This window comes from Puma concolor, chromosome C1, assembly GCF_028749965.1.
Source record: "Puma concolor isolate L17-30 chromosome C1, mPumCon1.1.hap2, whole genome shotgun sequence".
Classification (NCBI taxonomy): domain Eukaryota; kingdom Metazoa; phylum Chordata; class Mammalia; order Carnivora; family Felidae; genus Puma; species Puma concolor.
This window is the reverse complement of record NC_141674.1, coordinates 26,994,469-27,015,656: the sequence shown is the minus strand read 5'-3', so window position 1 is coordinate 27,015,656 and position 21,188 is coordinate 26,994,469. Positions and strand designations below refer to the sequence as shown.

Genomic DNA, 21,188 nt, shown 5'->3' with positions numbered 1-21,188 from the left:
GGCCAGTGAGAGGTGTTTCACGAAAGACAGAGGGCCATCTATGTGGAAGGTTGCTAATAGGTAAGAAGAGACAAGTATAGATTTTTTTAATTTTTATTTAAAAAATGTTTAATGTTTATTTTTGAAAGAGAGAGACAGAGTGTGGGCAGGGGAGGGGGACAGAGACGGAGACAAAGAATCCAAAGCAGACTCCAGGCTCTGAGCTGTCAGCACAGAGCTCATCACGGGGCTTGAACTCACAAGCTGTGAGATCATGACCTGAACCAAAGTTGGATGCTTAACCAACTGAGCCACCCAGGCGCCCCTAGATTTTTTTTAAATTAAAGTTTATTTATGTATGTATTTATGTATTTATTTATTTATAGAGGAGGGAGGGAGGGGCAGAGAGAGAGAGAGAGAGAGAGAGAGAGAATCCTAAACAGGCTCTGTGCTGTCAATGCAGAGTCTGACGTGGGGCTTGAACCCACAAACCATAAGATCATGACCTGAGCCGAAGTCAGGAGTCAGACACTCAACCGACAGAGCCGCCCAGGTGCCCCAGTATAGATTTTTTTAAATGTTTATTTATTTGTTTTGAGAGAGCGAGCGAGCAGGGGAAAGACAGAGAGGGAAAGAGAGAGAGAATCCCAAGTAGGCTCTGTGCTGCCAGCACAGAACCCAACTCAGGGCTTGAACTCACGAACCACGAGATCATGACCTGAGCCAAAATCAAGAGTCAGATGTCCAATCGACTGAGCCACCCAGGTGCCCCGAGATTAGTATAGAGAAGTGTTTATTGGATTTTGCAACATGTGGATCACTGGCATCCTTGGCAAGGAATCCTTAAAGGAGAAGAGTGGGCCAATTGGGGTGGATTTAAGAGGAAACTGAGGTGAGGAACTGGAGACCTCTAGTGTAGATTTGTTTTAGTTTTGTTGTAAAGAGGAATGAAGTAATGAGATGATAGACTAAAAGGAAGGTTTTGTTTATTTTGAAAATGGCAATGTTCCAGGGGCGCTTGGGTGGCTCAGTTGGTTAAATGACTGAGTCGATTTTGGCTCAGGTCATGATCTCCTAGTGGTGACATTGAGCCTGGCATCGGGCTCTGTGCTGGGAGTGGAGCCTGCTGAAGATTCTCTCTCTCCCTCTGCCCCTCCCTCACTCATGCTCTAGCTCTCTCTCTCTCAAAAAATAAAAAATTAATTTAAAAAATTTTAAAGGTGGTAATATTCCAATAGAAGTAATGATACAGCAAGGAAAAATCCTTGAGAAGACATGAGGGGGTGGGATCCATATACTAGAAGGGGGAGTCTGCCCTTTGATAGGGGCAAAGACACATCTTTCATGGTATCAGGAAGGAAGACAGAAAAGATAGGTATAAATGCAAGTAGGCCTTGGGTGGCTCAGTTGGTTAAGTGTCTGACTTCAGATCAGGTCATTATCTCATGGTTTGTGAGTTTGAGCCCCGAGTTGGGCTTGCTGGTGTCAGCTTGGAACCTGCAGCCTGCTTCGGATTGTGTCTCCTACTCTCTCTGCCCCTCCCCTGCTCATGCTCTGTCTCTCGCTCTCTTAAAAATAAATAAACATTAAAAAAAAGAAATGCAAGTAGGCTTGAGGCTTTCCAGCTGGATGAGAATGTTGCTCTCTGATGATTTTTATTTTCCCCCCAAAATAGGAGAATTCATTATGGTGGAGTGAGAGAAGAATGTGTAGGAGTTTGAAGAGAAAAAGCATGAAATACTCTATCTCTGAAAGAAGGGAAGTGAGAAAGTAAATTTACTAGTGAAATTCAGTAAGATGCCAGAAAAAGTCTAATGCCCTTTTGAGGTTTGTGGTCAAGAACTTAAATTGAAAGCCTCAGCTCTCATTTAGAAGGTGAGGATTGGGATTAGTGTAATGGAGAAAGAGGAAAACAAGACAATCATGACATCTAAACCTGGTGACACAAGTTATGACCATAAGAACATGAGAGATAGTGAAAAAGCAGTACATTTAATGATTTGGAGGTTTTGAGGAAGTCAAAGAATCAAGAGGTACTGATTGGACAGTTACAGTTACTGATCAGACAATTGAGATTCTTGAAATGGAGATTTTAGAGATGGTGTAGTTACTGGCAATAACAAACACAGGGCGACTATGATGGGGGTTGGGTAGCTACTATAGGATAGAAGATTGTTGGAGGTAAAGAATTGACAGAGTATTGGGTATTCATCCACCTAGATGTTGAATGATGAGCAGAAATAGAGATGGAGAGGAGGACAATGAGCCATGGCCTAGTATTAATTGAGGGAGGAATGATCGATCCATCAAAAGGTCCATAGATGACAGTAACTAGGAAGGGTGTTAAGGGATACTGTTAGAAGATGCTGTACGAAGGAAGAAGGATGGTGCCCATTGGTTGATTCCATACAGATATTTTTTTTTTTCAACGTTTATTTATTTTTGGGACAGAGAGAGACAGAGCATGAACAGGGGAGGGTCAGAGAGAGAGGGAGACACAGACTCGGAAGCAGGCTCCAGGCTCTGAGCCATCAGCCCAGAGCCCGACGCGGGGCTCGAACTCACGGACCGTGAGATCGTGACCTGGCTGAAGTCGGACGCTTAACCGACTGCGCCACCCAGGCGCCCCGTCCCATACAGATATTTTAACGTTGTAATTTGGAAGTATCTTAATCTGTCTACAAAGTATTGAGTGCTAGGAATTAAGGAAAATGTTATATTCCTCCTGTGACTTGTGCTTGTAAATTACTAGTCTACACACACGCTCACACAGTCAAAACTTCCTTTTTTAACAAAGAGTTCACTAACTTAAGCCTATTCCCAAATTTATACTGCTAGAACAAATCTGTACTCCGCTGAGGTTCCAAAATGAAATCAGTAAGCTTGGGTGTGTGAAATCGGTAAGATTTTAGTTCTCAAGTTTAATTGGCCCAGAACAAGGTAGAGTAGATAGTAGATACACGTAATTTATGCTTTTGAACCCGAGAACGGAGAACAGCTGTTCTTTCAGGGCAAGGATACCCGGAGGCAGCTCTTGGGAGTAATCAACAAAGAAAAGGGTCCTCTAACATCTCTACCCAGGAGCTGATAGGGCCGTGGCTTATCAGGGAAAACTGCTCTGGCGAACCCATTCAAATTTCTCACAGCAAATCACAGTGGCCTGCAGCCAACTCCTTTTCTGCTCATTGGCCAACTGGAAACTTCAGCCCCTCCAAGCCTCCCTCCTCTCATCCGGAAGCCAATCGGAAAGATTAGCGTTCCGTAACTTTGTGTCATCAAGTACCGTACTTGCAATTGGCTATTGGAGCTACAGATCGAGAAGTAGGCGGGGCCAAGCCAGCTGGCCTATATAAGAGGAGGACAAAGGCGGCGCGCCGCCTGTGTCATCCGCCATCTTGTGCGAAGCAAGGTGGCCTCCACGTTCCCAGAGCGTCTTCTCCGCTTCTGCCTCGACCGCCCCTTGATTACAGACATGTCTCGGGATCGGTTCCGGAGCCGTGGCGGTGGCGGTGGCGGCTTCCACCGGCGCGGAGGAGGCGGCGGCCGCGGCGGCCTCCACGACTTCCGCTCTCCGCCGCCCGGCATGGGCCTCAATCAGAACCGCGGACCCATGGGGCCCGGCCCGGGCCAGGGTGGCCCCAAGCCCCCAATCCCACCACCGCCTCCGCACCAGCAACAGCAGCAGCCACCACCGCAGCAGCCGCCACCACAGCAGCCGCCGCCACTTCAGCCACCGCCGCATCAGCCGCCGCATCAGCAGCCGCCGCCGCCGCCACAGGACTCGTCCAAGCCCGTCGTTCCTCAGGGACCCGGCCCGGCTCCTGGAGTGGGCAGCGCTCCGCCGGCCTCCGGCTCGGCACCGCCCGCCACTCCCCCGACCTCTGGGGCCCCTACGGGCCCAGGCCCCACCCCGACCCCGCCGCCCGCTGTCACCTCGGCGCCCCCCGGGGCGCCCCCGCCCGCGCCGCCGAGCAGCGGTGTCCCCACCACCCCACCTCAGGCCGGGGGCCCCCCGCCTCCACCCGCAGGGGGCCCGGGGCCCGGTCCTAAGCAGGGCCCAGGACCCGGAGGCCCGAAAGGCGGCAAAATGCCAGGCGGGCCGAAGCCCGGCGGCGGCCCGGGCCTAAGTACTCCTGGCGGCCACCCCAAGCCGCCACACCGAGGCGGCGGGGAGCCCCGAGGAGGCCGGCAGCACCACCCACCCTACCACCAGCAGCACCACCAGGGGCCCCCACCCGGCGGGCCTGGTGGCCGCAGCGAGGAGAAGATCTCCGACTCGGAGGTGAGTATCTCCCGGAGCTACGCGTCGGTTTCCCTAAGATGGCGGCGGCCCCCTCCTCCTTCCTTTCCCGGCCTCCATTTTGTCGGAGACCGGAAAGAGCGCGTGCGCGCGGGCGGCCGAGGGCGGGGCCGCTGCCGGAGTAGGACGGCCCGAGGGAGGCTGGCCTGGGGAGGCAGGCGATGACAAGCTGCCCTGGGCCATGTTAAAGCTAGCGGGTCCTGGGAACCAGACTAGAGCGTGCTGTGTAGGGTTGGAGAGATCTGGGAACTTCGGCCTTACAGGAGCAGGCACAAGTCATGTGGGTGACAGCAGGGTTTGGTCATTTTTTTTCATGTAATACTTGATTTGACTTAACGTCTGCTACGATGTAGATTTGTTAGCGACACTAAGCATATACAGCTGACGAGGTTGCTCATGTAGAGTCGAGTCTAGAGAGGGCTGTAAGTCTATTCTCGAGTGTTCTGGATGGTTTGGGCTGTTTGATGTTCGGATAGTTAACTGCATTGGAAATCCGCAAATAAGTAAAATTTTGTTTTGATTTTAAACGGCATTGAAGAATAACTCCGTTGGTGGTGTTACCCAGGCTGGGAAAAGCGAACATTGTTACTGAATTTTCCTACTTGATGAGGTGACTGGTGTCTGAAAAATTTCCTTCCTTTTTCATTAGGGGTTTAAAGCCAACTTGTCTCTCTTGAGGAGGCCTGGAGAGAAAACTTACACTCAGCGTTGTCGGTTATTTGTTGGGAATCTACCTGCTGATATCACAGAGGATGAATTCAAAAGACTATTTGCTAAATATGGAGAACCAGGAGAAGTTTTTATCAACAAAGGCAAAGGATTTGGATTTATTAAACTTGTGAGTTTTTTTTTAATTTAATGTGGATTTAGAAGAGTGTTTTCATTTTTTGCTACTGCAGACGCTAGCATTCAAACCAACAGCAATAAGTTGGTTTTTAAATTTTTCACCTTTTTTACAAACAAGATGCCACTTATATAGCGAATAATTGTTGGTACCTAAGAAAAGGGGAGAGTGGGTGGATAAGACATTTAACTACCTACCCTGAGTGGTGTCTGGGAGGGTTGCTTGAACTGAGCCTGAGGAAGAATAGGAGTGGGAGTTAAGCTTTTAACAGTTTCAGAGTGGACATTAGCCAATAGGAGGTTATTAACATGAGCATGTCTGATAACTTTCAGGAATCTAGAGCACTGGCTGAAATTGCCAAAGCTGAACTTGATGATACACCGATGAGAGGTAGACAGCTTCGGGTTCGCTTTGCCACACATGCTGCCGCCCTTTCTGTTCGAAACCTTTCACCTTATGTTTCCAATGAACTGTTGGAAGAAGCTTTTAGCCAGTTTGGTCCTATTGAAAGGGCTGTTGTAATTGTGGATGATCGCGGGAGATCTACAGGGAAAGGCATTGTTGAGTTTGCTTCCAAACCAGCAGCAAGGAAAGCATTTGAAAGATGCAGTGAAGGTGTTTTCTTACTAACAACGTAAGTTCTTGTGCTTATCCTAATTTTTATTTGTTAACTTGGATGAGGAAGTTGAAACAAAACAAACGAAGTTAAGACGGAACCATTTTTGTTACTAGAACTCCTCGTCCAGTCATTGTGGAACCACTTGAACAATTAGATGATGAAGATGGCCTTCCTGAAAAACTTGCACAGAAGAATCCAATGTATCAAAAGTAAGATTGATTTAAATTTTAAGCATTTTTCTTATTTAAGTCCAAACAATTTGCAGTAATTTTTCACTTTTGCTTAGAAGATGCAAAATTCTTCAAATGCGTATATGCTTGATAGAAATCTAAGGCTCAGGAGGTTTAGAGGTTTTGAAGCAGAGATCTTCAAATGCCTAGTATTCATTGTTGAGATAGGTGTAGTTTACATGCAATTTTGTTTTGTCTTTAGAACAGTTGTGTGATGAATAGGTATCTTTTTAAGAATGGAAAACAATATACTCCTTGATTAGGCATTTGGTTAGAGGAAACAGAATTAGGAAATGAGGAAGGTAGGATTGCTTTTCGGTGCCCGTTATTTTCTGTTACCATAGAATTCTGGGACATGTATTACTTTTTTACATAAAGGTTTAAAAATTTTAAAATGTTTATTCATTTTTGAGCGAGTGGGGAGGGGCAGAGAGAGAGAGGGAGACACGGGATCTGAAGCAGGCTCCAGGCTCTGGGCTGTCAGCACAAACTGCAAGATAACAACCTGAAGTGAAGTTGGGCGCTTAACTGACTGAGCCACTCAGGCGACCCAAAGATTTTATTTTTAAGTAATCTCTACACCCCGTACGGGGCTCAAATTCATAAGGCTCAGATGCACAACCGCAAAATCAAGAGTCATGTGCTTCTGACTGAGCCAGCCAGCCATCTTGGGACATGTATTATTTTTGATGTAAAGCTATTTTTTAAAATTTATTTATTTTGAGAAAGAATGCGAGTGGGGAGGAGCAGAAAGAGAGAACCCAAGCAGACTCCATGTTGTCATGATGCGCAGAGCCCAACTCAGGGCTTGATCTCATGACACTGAGATGACCTGAGCCAAAACCAGAAGTTGGACGATTAACCGGCTGAGCCACCCTGGCGCCCCTGCCTTTGGGTATTTCTTAGAGTCGATAGGCCAGGGGCAAAATCAGTGTTTTTAGGGTAATTGAGTAGTCTTTCTTATGTGCATCCACAAATCGGTTCATGTTGAAATATTGTCAGGGAGAGAGAAACCCCTCCTCGTTTTGCCCAGCATGGCACATTTGAGTATGAATATTCTCAGCGATGGAAGTCCCTGGATGAAATGGAGAAACAGCAAAGGGAGCAAGTTGAAAAAAACATGAAAGATGCAAAGGACAAATTGGAAAGTGAAATGGAAGATGCTTATCACGAACATCAGGCAAATCTTTTGCGTCAAGGTAAAAAAAAAAAAAAAAAGATCCTGTTGTGTAAGTTTCACTGATAGGCTGAATTGCTTTTTGAACTTTTTAGAACCCCGTTAATGTGAATTCACAACAAAATTTTCTAATGTTTAGATCTGATGAGACGCCAGGAAGAATTAAGACGCATGGAAGAACTTCATAATCAAGAAATGCAGAAACGTAAAGAAATGCAGCTAAGGTAAAATTTTGTTAAACTAAATTAAGCCTTCTGCATAAACATTTAGAGGAAAAGATACATCTAAGTCTTGCAGGCGAGTGTGTTGGCATACAGAGGTTAAATACTGACATATGTCAGTGTTGGTTTGACACTAAATCAGAGTAGAGTGTAAGGTTTTCATTTAGGACACCAGTTTTCTTTGCCAGAATGCTTGTAGGTCTGTTCTAGACTCTCTTCAGGCTTTCCTGTGTGTTTGCTCTAATCTAGACTTTGTAATTTTTTTTTTTAATGTTTATTTTTGAGAGAGAGGGTGAGCGAGCCAGGGAGGCGGCAGAGAGGGAGGGAGACAGAATCCAGAGTGGGCTTTCTTTTTAAAAAAATTTTTTTTTCTCCACGTTTTTATTTATTTTTGGGACAGAGAGAGACAGAGCATGAACGGGGGAGGGGCAGAGAGAGAGGGAGACACACAATCGGAAACAGGCTCCAGGCTCCGAGCCATCAGCCCAGAGCCTGACGCGGGGCTCGAACTCACGGACCGTGAGATCGTGACCTGGCTGAAGTCGGACGCTTAACCGACTGCGCCACCCAGGCGCCCCCAGAGTGGGCTTTCTACTCAGAAGAGTGCCTGGCTCAAACCCATGAACTGCCATGAACTTGGAGAAGCCGAAGTCAGGTGACTAATCGGCTAAGCCACCCAGGTGTTCCTCTAACCTAGACTTTGTAAAGCTCTGAGGCAGACCACTAGCTTTTTCCAAGTTGACTTATTTATTTTAAAGTTCATTAATTTTGAGATAGCATAGCATGGGAGAGCACAGGTAGGGAGGGGCAGAGAGAATCTTAAGCAGGCTCTAACTCACAAACTGAGATCATGACCTGAGCCGAAGTCACATGCCCAACTGACAGAGCCACCCAGGCACCCCTTCAAATTAACTTTTAAAAGATGTGGGTGACCGTTCATGTGCTTGATGAATATTTCCAGGCAAGAAGAAGAACGACGTAGAAGGGAAGAAGAGATGATGATTCGTCAACGTGAAATGGAAGAACAAATGAGGCGCCAAAGAGAGGAAAGTTATAGCCGGATGGGCTACATGGATCCAGTAAGTAAAATTCTATTGCAGTCTAGTTGGAGTTGTCTACAAAACTTGTAGGTACCAAAAATATGAAGTCTTACTAAGTTAAATATAACATTTCACTTTATAGTTTTTGTTTTTACAAGTGTATTATGATACGCTTTGAGTTTTATCTTCTTGGCTGGGCCTAAAGATTTCATTGGTTAGGAAGAAGCTCTATCGGTTTTTGGATAATTGAATTTCAACAAGTGGTTTCAGAATACTGATTTTAAAAATAGTCTTCATCTTTGAGTTTTGGAGATTTTTTTTGTCTAAGAATTCTCGGTATGGACATATGAAAGGGATTTTTTTGTTTCAGAGAGAAAGAGACATGAGAATGGGTGGAGGAGGAGCAATGAACATGGGAGGTAAGCATGAAAATAATATTAGCAGTACCATTCAAGAGCTGTATTCTGGTTGAGTTGTAACCAGCATTTTTGTTTCCTAGATCCCTATGGTTCAGGAGGCCAGAAATTTCCACCTCTAGGTGGTGGTGGTGGCATAGGTTATGAAGCTAATCCTGGAGTTCCACCAGCAACCATGAGTGGTTCCATGATGGGAAGCGACATGGTAATGTATCCTGTGTGACGTAGTACAAAGGAAATTCTCATTTTTCACAACTTACGTGTGTGTGTTTTGTTTTCTGTTTTTTTTTCTTTTGTTTTGTTTTTTTAAGTAGGTAACTGAACCTCTTTTTAGTTCCCGTATCATGTAAATCATAATATTGAGGAAAACTTTGGCAACATAGAAGAACTCAGTATGCGGTAACCTAAACAGAAACGGTTGCCAACAAGAAGTCAATGCTGTCAGTAGTATGTTGGAGTTCTCTTCGGCAATAAGTAGACATAGGTGCTTTCCATTATATTGCTTGTGTACTTTTGCACTCTAGCACATGGCAAATCCAAATTCTAAATGTTAGATGATGTACCTGATTATTCTACATCCACGTGAGAGTAATCAAATGGCAAACTGTCATTCATTAAGCTGATATTTGCCATAAGTATGAATCAGACTTGCAGTTTATAGTTTTAGGCATGTTTTAGTGATGTGTAGGACTTTGACCTATATTTGGTGTGGTTTCTACCCATGAGAAGGGAGTTGTTTACTGTTTTGACTCGTCGTTTCCCACTTGTTGGGCCTGTCAATAGGTGCACCTTCTAAAACACTGACATCTCTATATTGCTACAGGATAGCAACAATCCATGACCATTTTAAGCATACTAGTTGTGTGCATTTGATCTGAACCTTCTTGATGCTTTCATATTTTAACTGTACAGGTAGTCTGTCAGGATGCTTTAGAAACAACCAAGTGAATTGGTCTGAGTGGCTGTGTTAGGGCTTTACAAATCCATAGGAAATTTGAATATTGGATTTAGAGGTGGGTTTAGAGAAGTGTGCATTTTCATAACTGAGTTGAATATGATTGGTTCACCTACAGGCTTTTGGCAAAGGAGAGGGAAGCTGCAACACATAGCTCGTTAGGTTTATTTTACAAATAGGAATGTAAGGATTTATTATGGGGTCTAATCCATTTAAAGCCTACTTGAGGTTTTTTGAGAATTAGAATCATAAATAGCTGGTTGGGTAAACGTAGTGTTGTTTTCTTCAAAATGAATTTAAAAAATAACGTGGGTAACATTTTGGTTTATACGCTTCCTAAAAGGCAGATTGTAGGTCTGTATCAAATTTGTAAAATATAATTTGGCATGATGTTCCCACAATTGAGATTTTTTCTGTCTCCTATAACAGGTAGCGTTCTAAGATGTAATAACATAACCGTGAAACCCCCAAATTCTCTCATAGCTTTTGAGAAACACCGTACAATGTGTTAAAACCCTGACATTTTTAGGTTTTTGAGAAATAGTTTAAAGAATTGAGATTTAGTTTAAGTAGCCCTGTAGTATATAGTAGAAAACATGTTTGAACTATGTATAGGAAGTTAAACACTGCTTTTTTCCCTCCCTTTTGGAGTGATGTTCTCTGTAACTGATTTATTTTGAATAGAATTTGTAAGGCTTTTGTGCTTTGCATATCAATAGGGTTTTTCTGTTTGGGAACATAGGTTTCTAAGATTAAAGTACTTAAAACTAGATGGAATAACGAAGTCCTGCTTTACTGCAGTCACTTAAGCTTGGTGTTAAGCTGTTTGGGAGATCCCCAAAACATGGAATCATAGCTAAGTGTTTGTAGACTTTCAAAGACCCAAAGGAAAAGCTGGGCTGGTGTGGGGGTGGGCTGTATATTTAGTCAATTTGCAACTATACTACTGTGAACATAATTGTCTCTGCTTATTTAGTGATGGTTCTGAAGGTGGTATACCTGTGAGAATATGGCAACACTTTTAATGAAGTTACTGTGCCGGTTAAGTGACTAAATCTGTTAGTCTTTTATGCTTTTTCTTTTTGTAGTCTGGTAGCATTTTATTAAAACTTTGAATGTTTTAAGATTCTGCAACTTAGCAGATGTGTCTTAAGATCTTGAAAAGCACAAGGTTTCTTATGCAGCTCATGCCACTAACTGGTGAGTAGGTCTTTGTCACTTCATTGAGTGAATTGAATCTGTCTGGTTGGGCTTGTTAGGCTTACTTGGAAATTAAATTTCCTGTTCAGACCTTGAAAGTGAGAAGTTTGCAAGCTTTTGCAGTGGGTTAATCTGATGTGAAATTTCTTAAAACTCATTTTGGAATGGGTTTTCACATCTGCACTAATTCTTAAATTTTTTAGCACTACAGGGAAGACCTATTCTTTGAAACAGGTGTATGAGAATGGCTCAAGTGGGAACATACCACAAGGCATGTATTATCGTAAACTAATTTTCAAATTACCCTTTTTTCCTTTCTATGTTCCCGGTACCTGTGGATCGACTCATTGGTGATTGTATCGACGAACGTTGACTACGGAACCTTCTAAAATATTTACTTAACACACATGGACATCAACTACATATAATGAACTGTTAATTACTGTTCCAATAGCGTACTGAGCGCTTTGGGCAGGGAGGTGCGGGACCTGTGGGTGGACAGGGTCCTAGAGGAATGGGGCCTGGAACTCCAGCAGGATATGGTAGAGGGAGAGAAGAGTATGAAGGCCCAAACAAAAAGCCCCGATTTTAGATGTGATATCTAGGTTTTCATTCCAGTTTGTTTTTGTCTTTTCTTGTTTAGATACCAATCTTTTAAATTCTTGCATTTTAGTAAGAAAGCTACCTTTTTATGGATGTTAGCAGTTTATTGACCTAATATTTGTAAATGGTCTGTTTGGGCAGGTAAAATTATGTAATGCAGTGTTTCAAACAGGGGAATTCTTTTTCCTTTTTATTTCCTTTTTTTTTTTTTTTTTTAACTGTATAATGTCCCTCAAGTTATGGCAGTGTACCTTGTGCCACTGAATTTCCAAAGTGTACCAATTTTTTTTTTACTGTGCTTCAAATAAATAGAAAAAATAGTTATAATATTGATCTTCAACTTTGCCATTCATGCTTCTATGCACATTAGGCTAGGTATTCCACTTCGAAAGCATGAGCGTGTCTAGGCCTTTGAATGGCATATGCCATTTCTGGGAAATGTATCTGTAGGCTAAGCATTGCTTTCTACAAATAAGTACCCCCCCCCTTGTTTTAAAAAGAAGAAATGCATATTGAAGTAGTTTCATGATTTGTTTGGCATTATAGGAAGCAAGCTGGTGCTAAGTATTTTTAAATGGTTATGTAAGCAAGCTGAACTGTAACTCTTCCTTCAGGAATGTGTATTAAGATTATGGAATGGGTGAAAGACTTGGTAGGGGGAGAAAGTGGGTATGACTAAATGGATCTTTATGGCCCTATGATCTATCCTTTCCTTGAAAGTTTCTGAAGAAAAAAGTGGAAAGATCATTTTGTTGCATTCCTCCATTCTTGTTTTTAAAAGAACAAGTCCCAAGCCCTACAAATGGCTTGTATTGAACTTTCATATTTGAATTAAAGATTGTTAAACATGAAGCCTTTTCATGTATTACTTCAAGCGATTTATGAAGATGGGGTTTAGTGTGAAAAATTCAACTTGCAAGTAAGAAGCGTAGTAACCATGAAGTAGGTTTAGCTACGTATACATTTGTACTCTGTAACTTTTACATCTCCTTGTGCTACTTCTGGTGGACAAAATCTGTAGGGCTATGAAAACTTGTTCTCTTTTCTAAGAACTAGTGGCGACTGTTAATGACCAGTAGCGTTGTAGATCACGATTCTTACTGTAAACTATTTGTTAACCTGCTTTTCTATAGTTTACTTTTGATGTAGCACTAAATCTGGAGAGAGTTGCTCATGCTACACAGTACAAATACCCCTTTCTCCCACCATAAAGTTTTGGAGTGTTTCGATGGTGTTGTCAGCTGATTGTCAACTTCATTGAATCTCCTTCCATTAGGATAAGACATTCTGACTTAACATTAAAGTAGATTGTTACTGTTGTCTGATAGTACGATGGGAACCTGTTTTCCCAGAGTATGTATGTTAGCAGAGGAACAGCTTCCTAAAAGTAGGTAAAGTAATTGAATTGGTTTGGCTTTGTTCTTAGTTCCATTCAAATTTGTACATTACAGAACTCTTACTATGGAATGTGTCTTCCTCCTTTTCACCTCTGTTCTTGGTGCTAATTGGCAAAAGTAAAATTCTAAATCAAATCTTCGTTAAATGCTGAAGTTTAGTATTGTGCCTGAGTACAAAGGGAAACCTCTTGTTGAAACTATGAGCACTTTCTGCATAGGAAACTGGATAATACTAAAAGTAAAACACTAGTGGAGTATAAAGGCATGTCACTCAATTCTGGTTGTGTGACTTGACAGGTACATGGTGTGCTAATTAAGGAAGAGAATCTCCTTAGAATATGTTTATTATTTCTTCCCCAAGACACTTGGAAGTGGGTAGTAGTTCCACCATAATTCTATCCAGAGGAAGTTTTGTCCCAAGTCATTAATTGGTGATATGTATGAGGTTTTCTGTATGGAAACAAGGGTCTGGATTTGAAAGGAATCCATTACAATTTGATTGAATTGTATGGTAGGGACTCCACTAATGACAAATTAAGGGGTGTTCATGGGACACCCACAGAGGGTGAACGTGAATGTGTGTGGGCGGGGGCTGGTGGGGAAGTGGGAAAATCTGCCTATAAAATTAATGTTTCAGTTTATTTTTCAGATTACATGCCTTTCTTTATAAGGGATGCTGGCACAGACCCCTAAAATAAGCTTTTGTTAGTACTGTACCTTTGAAGAGTGGTGAAGGATGCTAATGGATAATCTCCTGAAAGTTGTGGTTTTGCTAGCCTTACTGTGGGCTGTAGAATTGCTAAACGTTGTTTAGCAAATAATGTTGCTTAGTTTCCACTAAGTTTTGCCTTTTCCTCACTGAAACAGCAGTGTACCAAGGGTTGTAAGCTACTCAGACTTTCAATAAGTCTTGGAATGCATATGGTAGTTTTTAGCTTAATGTGAATTTAAATCCTCTTAAAAAGGAGTTTGCTAAAAGCTGATATGAAATGGGTGGGAAAGGGAATGTAGTACTTTTGAAGTATTTCAGCCATTTTTCTTATTTAAAGAAACCAGCTGCCCCCATTTCCTCTTCTCCACTTTCTCTCGTAATTTTATTTTAAGAGGAACACTGATCATTTTAAGCTTATTACTCCTAATCTTTAAACTGCATTCTCTACGAGATCCCAGTGTATTCAATAGGTACCTTATAAGATTAACTGAATGGCTCACGTTATTTAGTGAAACCATAATCCTCTGCTTAGAACACTAATTAAAACTCCTAAGAAGTCCTATAAACCCCACCACTCTTTATATAGATGTATTATACCACTAATACAAACAGATAATAATTTGGGAAATTGTAACGTTACGCCTGTGCAATTTTTATAAGTGGCATATTATGGCAGACAAAAATTTAGATACTTGGCTTTTCTCGGGCAAGCCACTACGTTGTGGCGGGATGTTTTCTGGTGTTCTTGGACTGCAATTGTGCACTATTAAAGTAGTGGCCTGCTACATAACTGCATTTAGCCAGCATTTCTGCAGTGCGTAACTGTGAGGAACGTAGTACCGCAAATGGCAATGGACATTAGGACCCGGATGTAGTATTCCTGCTTGCTCCAAGATTCTCATTGCCGACTGCATACAGGTAGGTAACAAGCAATATAATCTAACTTGGTGACTTGCTATGTACTTTTATTCCGTGGGCATTCTGACATCACACTTCTGACCATGAAATTACAGTGCAGCACCTAACACTTGGATGGTAAAGCTAGCTGCTATCAAAACTGCGTGGGTTTGGGTTTCAAGCTGTAATTTGTCAGGCAGAAATCAGTGCTGTTGCAGTTCTCAGATAAAAAGTGCAAACTTGATTCTTTGGTACATCTGATGCAGTTGTGTGGTTTCCTTTAGTTGCATTGTAACTGAAGAGAACGTGGAACACGTCAGTGGTGTGGGGGAGAGGGAATCAAACCATACTTGGAAAGTAGAGTGCTTTTAGCATCTTGACATGGACTGTATAGCCTGTGATACTGAGTCTCTGTTGTAGCAAACTGACCTGCCCATAGGTCAGCAATATCCATTTCAGAATGCAATCTTGGTAATCATTCTGCAGGTTGGAGTGAATTAAGACTAAAAAGTACAGTGGTTTTTTTTTTTTTTTTTGTAATGTGACTTAAATTTTTTTTTTAATGGGCTTCATGGGAATACCTTTGTTACTAACGTGGGCTTAGATGGGAATCTAATGTGAATAGTTCCAAGTTACGTGACTTGTCTAAATATGTCTATGCTCTAAACCTGGGGGAAAGTGGTGTGGCATGTTGACTTGCCTGCAGTTGAATACACGTTGGGAATCATTTCCCAATCCTAAGACTTCTTCGTCGTATTCTGTAGGATGACTGCAAATGTTCAGAGTAGATTTTTGAATTTGGTTCCCTTAGCTTTAGGGATGTGATGTTATAATCCAAAATGCTTACCAAAAATAAAAAAATAAAAAGTCTTCAAAAGCAGCTTTGGTTGCTTAGGACTTCAGCTTTGTAAGCTTTGCATCGACTGTTGTTCCAGACCTCAATTCAACTTAACTTTGGTCTCCGAGCTGGTTTTTAGCTAGCATGCATGGAAACAGCTTTCACGTATAATGCTTTCTGCTCTGTAACTGGAAGTTTGGTTTACTTTGCATAAATGCCGGTGAAAACTCTTCGTGACTATGAGAATTTTCTTCCATTGTATCAAGAAAAATGGCTTGCTCTTTGGCAAGCAATTCACAAGGTGGGGACAAATTTGTACTTTAATACGTAGTCTATTCAAACAAATACCTTGACTCTCCTGTTAGGTGAAAAAGCAAATGGTGACTAGTTTAGCTCTTTGTTAATAATACAATGCAGTTCAAACATAATGCTCAATATTAGTGACAATAGTGTCGCTAAATTGACATACAACCCCGATGGGATTTTCCTGTGGCATAATCCATTAAATCGGTGGCCAACACTTGCTACCGTGATTTAGTGATTCAAGTGTTTAGAAATAAAAGCTCAGGTTCATTTCTTAACAGTCAATAACAATTTTGAGAGAACGTACTTGTTACAATATATGGACTTGAGGAACATCATTGGGGTGGGGGGTTAATTTTGCTTCATTTCTGCTTATTTCAAGATGAGTAGGCTTTTGCACTTTGAAATGAGAAACCTGTGACTTAAGTCAATTCTAAACTAGTTTCGATTTGTATGTAGCTATAATTTGTGAATCTTAGTGTAGAGGATCTTAAAATCACTCACTCAAAAAGCTGGGAATAAATGGGCTTCAGTAACACCACTATACCGAGGTGCTTGCATTGTATTTCATAGTGTTTCCTTGTTGCAAACCAGAATTATTCTTTTTAATGAGAATGGTCTAAAGTTCAGAGGTGTGATGCCAGAATGCATTTTCGTACTGTTAGGCCCTTGGAACAGATACCGGTGCTTTCTGAAAGATGAAAGAAATGGAATGGGTGCTCTTCACACAAGGTTGCAAAACCTACCAAGAATGTATAATAGTCTCATTTTTCCCCAAGAAAAGAGATGCGTGTGACTAGTTTCGGACTTTTAACCTTAATGGGGGTTGCATGTCTCCTATTGTTAATCATTGTCAGCTGCAGTGACATGATCAACAGTCCTGCATTTTTATTGCCTTTCCCTTAATGATTTTGGACAGGTTTGAGAGAGCCAGGATGCTTGTTCTGGGCCTTTATTTGGTTTTGGCTTTAGCTGATAATGTTTCAGTGTCTGTCAGCTAGTGCAGTTCTCAAATGGCTGCCTATTAGGGAAAGAATTCCGAGGATTTGACTGCTCCTAATCATCTGTCATTGCTGCTAGATAATGATTGGCAATTTTTAAGACTCAACTGTGGAACTCTCACAGTTGTACACCATCAACCATAAAAATGTTGCTTTTGAACACCAGTGCTGAAAAGATTTTATTTGGAGGGTGAGAAGGGGGCTGGATGCAGAGTACTAGGATAATCTGGAGAATGGGGGAGAATGCAAAACGATATAGTATCCCTTATGGATGGTACATGTGCAACAGGGAACTCTTATTTTTTATACCCTTGGCAGTAACTGATAATCAGGGAGGAAGAAAAACCTGGAACTTGAATTAAGGCTGATCTTTCTGGTTTTTGTGCACTGCGGCCCTACCAGGCATATATATAGTGAAGGTGAATGTCTTCTCCCTCAGAAAAACGCAGGTTCCTTGCTGTCCCGAATAAGGCCTAGCTTTCCTGCCCCAACTTAAAACTCAGTGAGGACTTGGAGGGAAAGAATGAGGCAAATACATAGGATTGCAGGATAACAGCTGCAGTGTTGTGTACTGTGGAGTGGGGAGGGCACTCTTCTTGGAGGACTCCTGCTGAAGGTGGTCAGTCCACCTGAGAATGGAAGACATACTTGAATGGGGGGCAGGGTATGTGCTTTTATATGAAAAGAGAGCTGATGTTAAAACTCATTTGGTAAGGTAAACGTTGTCACATACCTTCACATAAGGGATAGTATATTTTGGGTTGCAGTCAAACTGGATTGTGCTCAGACTGGTGAAAATAGCAGTTAGGCTTTTGTATTTCAATTAAGATACAATTTTTATTTGAATTCAGCTGTCTACTTTATTACTTTACATAAGAATAATTTTAGATTTTTTTCCCCCCATCAAGTTTCTTCCTGTTGTTTTTTTATTCCGTAACTTGCCCCCAATCTTTTGTCTCTGGAATTTACTCTTTAAATTTTGAAGTTAACTAGCATTTTCAAAACCTTTATACCCTTGTCTTTTATATTAACTTTCTTTTATTATTCTTTAGGTAAGAATGATTGATGTTGGCTGATATTGGAGTACTCATTCACTTCAAGTAAGTTTCTTTGGAGGTCCTAACCTGTAGAAGAGTTTGAGTTTGATTTGTAAAAAGGTTAAATAATTTGATTTAGCTATGTGGGGCAAAACATGTTTGATTTTTAAGATGTTTACCTCTCCTAAGATAATGTCCAAGCGTTTTGTTTCTGAAAATAGTTGTTTGCATGTGAACGTGAGTGGGAAAGAGAAAGTGGGGAGTATTTTATTATAAAAGTGTCAAACAGTAGGAGAATTGAAAAAAATGGTTGAATCTGTACCTGAAACTAAGAGAACTTTGTGTGTCAATTATACTTTGTATGTTATTAACTTTGTATGTTAACATTGTATGTTACTTTTACAACTATAGAAAAAGATACATGGTTATGTAGAGAAAATGGACAAAGGAGGCTTGAATTAGTGGAGAACTGCCATCTTTTTAGTACTCTAAATTCCACTTTTGACCCATTCAGAATGGGTCATTGGTAGAGGAGAAATTCTGAAGTGTTATGTGAAGAAAATTTAGAATGTCACCTTGGTGTGGGCCAGGTCCTTCCTAAGTAAAAACAGCAAAAGAAAATACAAACCACTGATTGGAACCCAGACCTGTACCCCAGAATGTGCCTCTTGTTGATGTGAGAATACAGTGTACATACTAACAATTAATTTAAAAAAATGTAATATGCTATATAAATTCTATTTTTAATGATAGGTGGATAAGCTATTAATCTCAAGACGATATCCCACAACATGAGCCAAGAAGGAAAGCCACAACTTGTTAGATTCAGGAAGTGTCTGGGTAAGTGGAATCATTCTTACTTTGTAAACTGCCTTCCGGACAACTCTTGGGTGTTCCAAACATGATTATTTACGTGTGAATATTTCATTTTAACTTACTCTGTGTTAAAACTTCCTTGTAGGGAATATGTTTTTATAGTACATATTTATAATCATTTTAACAGCCTTCTTGAGGTTGTAGGCCTTGTTTGTTGGTTTGGCTCAAGCCTCAGGAAAACAGGGACTTCAGTTTTCTCTAAGAGTATGTATGTATATCTACCTTTGTCCATTGAACTATGCAGAGGAGAGTTTGGAAAGTTTAAAGTTCCTTGGTTGTTTTTGTATTTTTATTTTAATGTTTATTTTGAGAGGGTGTGTGCGTGAGCCAGGGAGGGGTAGGGGGAGGAGAGAGAGAATCCCAGGCAGGCTTTGAATTGTCAGCACAGAGCCTGACACGGGCTTGATCTCATGAACCAGGAGATCATGATCTGAGCCAAAATCAAGAGTTGGGTGCTTAACTGAGCCACCCAGGTGCCCCAGAGTTCCCGGTTTTTTAACCACATAGTCACTTGATGGGATCTCCTATAGTTGATCTCATCTGGTTGATGTATTAGAAGGGTTGGCAATTTTGGGGTTTGTGTGTGTTTGGTTTTGTGAGATTTTTTTTTTTTTTTTTTTTTTTGAGAGCAAGTGTAAGCGGGGGAAGGGCAAAGAGAGTCAATATCTTAAGCATGTTCCATGCCCAGTGAGGACTCCCATCTCATGACCATGAAGTCATGACCTGAACTGAAATCAAGAGTCAGATAGATGCTTAAGTGACTGAGCCACCCAGACACCCCCCGGGTTGGCAATTTTAAAGAAAACTCAGCTCAACTCTGCTATTCTAGCTGGGAAAGCCATCATAGACAGTAGGTAAACAAATGGACATAACTTTGTGCCAGTATTTTACAGAAAGGTAGTAGGTGGACAATAGCTTACTGTCTTCTCATCTAATACAAATTGCATAAATAGATAACTAGATAAACACTCAGGTTTAAAGGGCTGTCATAATCGTAGTTTGAAAAGAGAATAAGGTAGAAATAGCAATAATTAATTGACTATATCTTAAACCTAGGGAAGGTGCCAATTAATGGAGTATCTTATATCTTCCTTGCAAGAGTGGTTGCTACTTAAGTTGTAGTGAATGGAAGTAAACTTGAATCAACTAGCTGGTGACAAAGTCTGGTGTTAAAATCATCTGCCTCTTAAAGAATCCTTAATTATATAGGTCATTAAATATTGTTAATACCACACTCCTTGATTAGTATTGTTTGGTGTTAGGAAGTTTACTTGGTGCGAAATGGTAAATGTTTGAGAACTCTGATTCTTAACATATTTTGGAGTAATTGTTTCTTTTAATTGGCAGGATCAGGTGAACTGTGTCCAGAAAACCAGTGAGGAAGAGGGCAAAGAGGAATGAGCAACCTAATTGTTGTTAATAAAGACATTTTAAAATCAGATTGTGCTTTTATGTGTTTTGGTTTTTGTTTTTAAGTTAGGACCTTTTGTTTCCTAGAATTCTCCTTATATGTCATCACCTTGTTTCTAGGTGATATAAAAAGATGCTCCATATTGTGGGCATAGAACTGGTTATAATTCAGGACTCTTTCTTGGACCTTTTTGGCAGAGCTACTTCAACATTAATTACTGATCAACCTAACGGCCCTTCCTCACTGTCCTAACTAACCTGATGTAACCATCGATAGTTTAAAATTGCCTTCATTCTTTATAGGTTTTATTCCTAAAATTAGCGTATGGTGAATACAGCAATTAACTACATGCCCCTCCTTCATTGGGTTTCAGGCATTAATAGCATTTTGTGTCCCACTTTGTATTTCACAAAAGAATCCTCAGATGCTGGTTATTACAGGGTACTCCTGTTAGTTCACAAAGAAGCACAGACAGAATTACAGCTTGCCAAATGACGAGGTTTCCTCTAAGTTGAATTTCATAATGCGGTAGCAAATGGACAGGGTCTTTGAATATAGATGTAGGGAAAAGCTTGCTGGAATTGGCTGTAAAATCTGCTTAATAAAGAACTTTGGAAGTAAGATCTTTTCTCCTTTCACTCTAGTCATTCTTGAAACTTGACAAGATGTTAGTCAAAGGACTCTTTGGCACTAGCTTAAGCATTTGTTTGGGATAAGGTGTGTGAGGCCTATGTTTAATGTTGCTAGGTCTCTGTGGGCCTCATTTGTATAGTGCAGAATTTCAGAAAGTGCTAGTTTGTTAGCTTGCTGTAAGTAAGCAAAAGAGAAGAAACTTGGAATTCAGAAGTTTGCTCAGTGTTACTTGAAAAAGAAAGCCACAAAGGATTGTTGAAAGTGTAACAGTCACCCCTCCCATGGGATTTGCTTTGAAAACGGGTGTGGTCAGTACCAGGGATGAGGTCAAGACCTTGTTTTTCTCATACTCCTAGTCCTTGTTTCACTGTGGTTGGCATATGTTTTAGAGGCCAGCCATCCCAAATCCAGAATCTAAAGTCCTTTTTTTGGTTCAAGTTGTTATTGCTCCTTTTTGATTGCTACGTTAGGAACCTAATGGATCTCTAGGCAAAAATTA

General features: G+C 41.2%; 1 protein-coding gene across 2 annotated transcripts; it reads left to right on the top strand.

Moving 5' to 3' along the window:
• The first annotated feature begins 3,344 nt into the window (after positions 1-3,344).
• On the top strand, positions 3,345-20,084 carry SFPQ (splicing factor proline and glutamine rich). Of its 2 annotated transcripts, XM_086716421.1 has the most exons (13): positions 3,345-4,261; positions 4,929-5,117; positions 5,456-5,757; positions 5,856-5,951; positions 6,975-7,171; positions 7,289-7,373; positions 8,332-8,449; positions 8,781-8,829; positions 8,910-9,031; positions 11,436-14,611; positions 17,785-17,832; positions 18,523-18,609; positions 19,993-20,084. In XM_086716421.1, exons 1-10 carry the CDS (start codon positions 3,452-3,454, stop codon positions 11,571-11,573), a joined length of 2,106 nt encoding a protein of 701 aa, XP_086572547.1. In that variant the 5' UTR covers positions 3,345-3,451; the 3' UTR covers positions 11,574-14,611; positions 17,785-17,832; positions 18,523-18,609; positions 19,993-20,084. The 2 variants fall into 2 exon arrangements, with proteins under 2 accessions (XP_086572547.1, XP_086572548.1); XM_086716422.1 differs by lacking the exon at positions 11,436-14,611.
• Positions 20,085-21,188: the final 1,104 nt, after the last annotated feature.

Bases quoted from the DNA above. Each gene is read 5' to 3' on its own strand.
- SFPQ (XM_086716421.1), top strand. From the start codon at position 3,452: ATGTCTCGGGATCGGTTCCGGAGCCGTGGCGGTGGCGGTGGCGGCTTC. The intron at 4,262-4,928 runs GTGAGTATCTCC...CTTTTTCATTAG, and splicing joins AGAAGATCTCCGACTCGGAG to GGGTTTAAAGCCAACTTGTC. The intron at 7,172-7,288 runs GTAAAAAAAAAA...TCTAATGTTTAG, and splicing joins GGCAAATCTTTTGCGTCAAG to ATCTGATGAGACGCCAGGAA.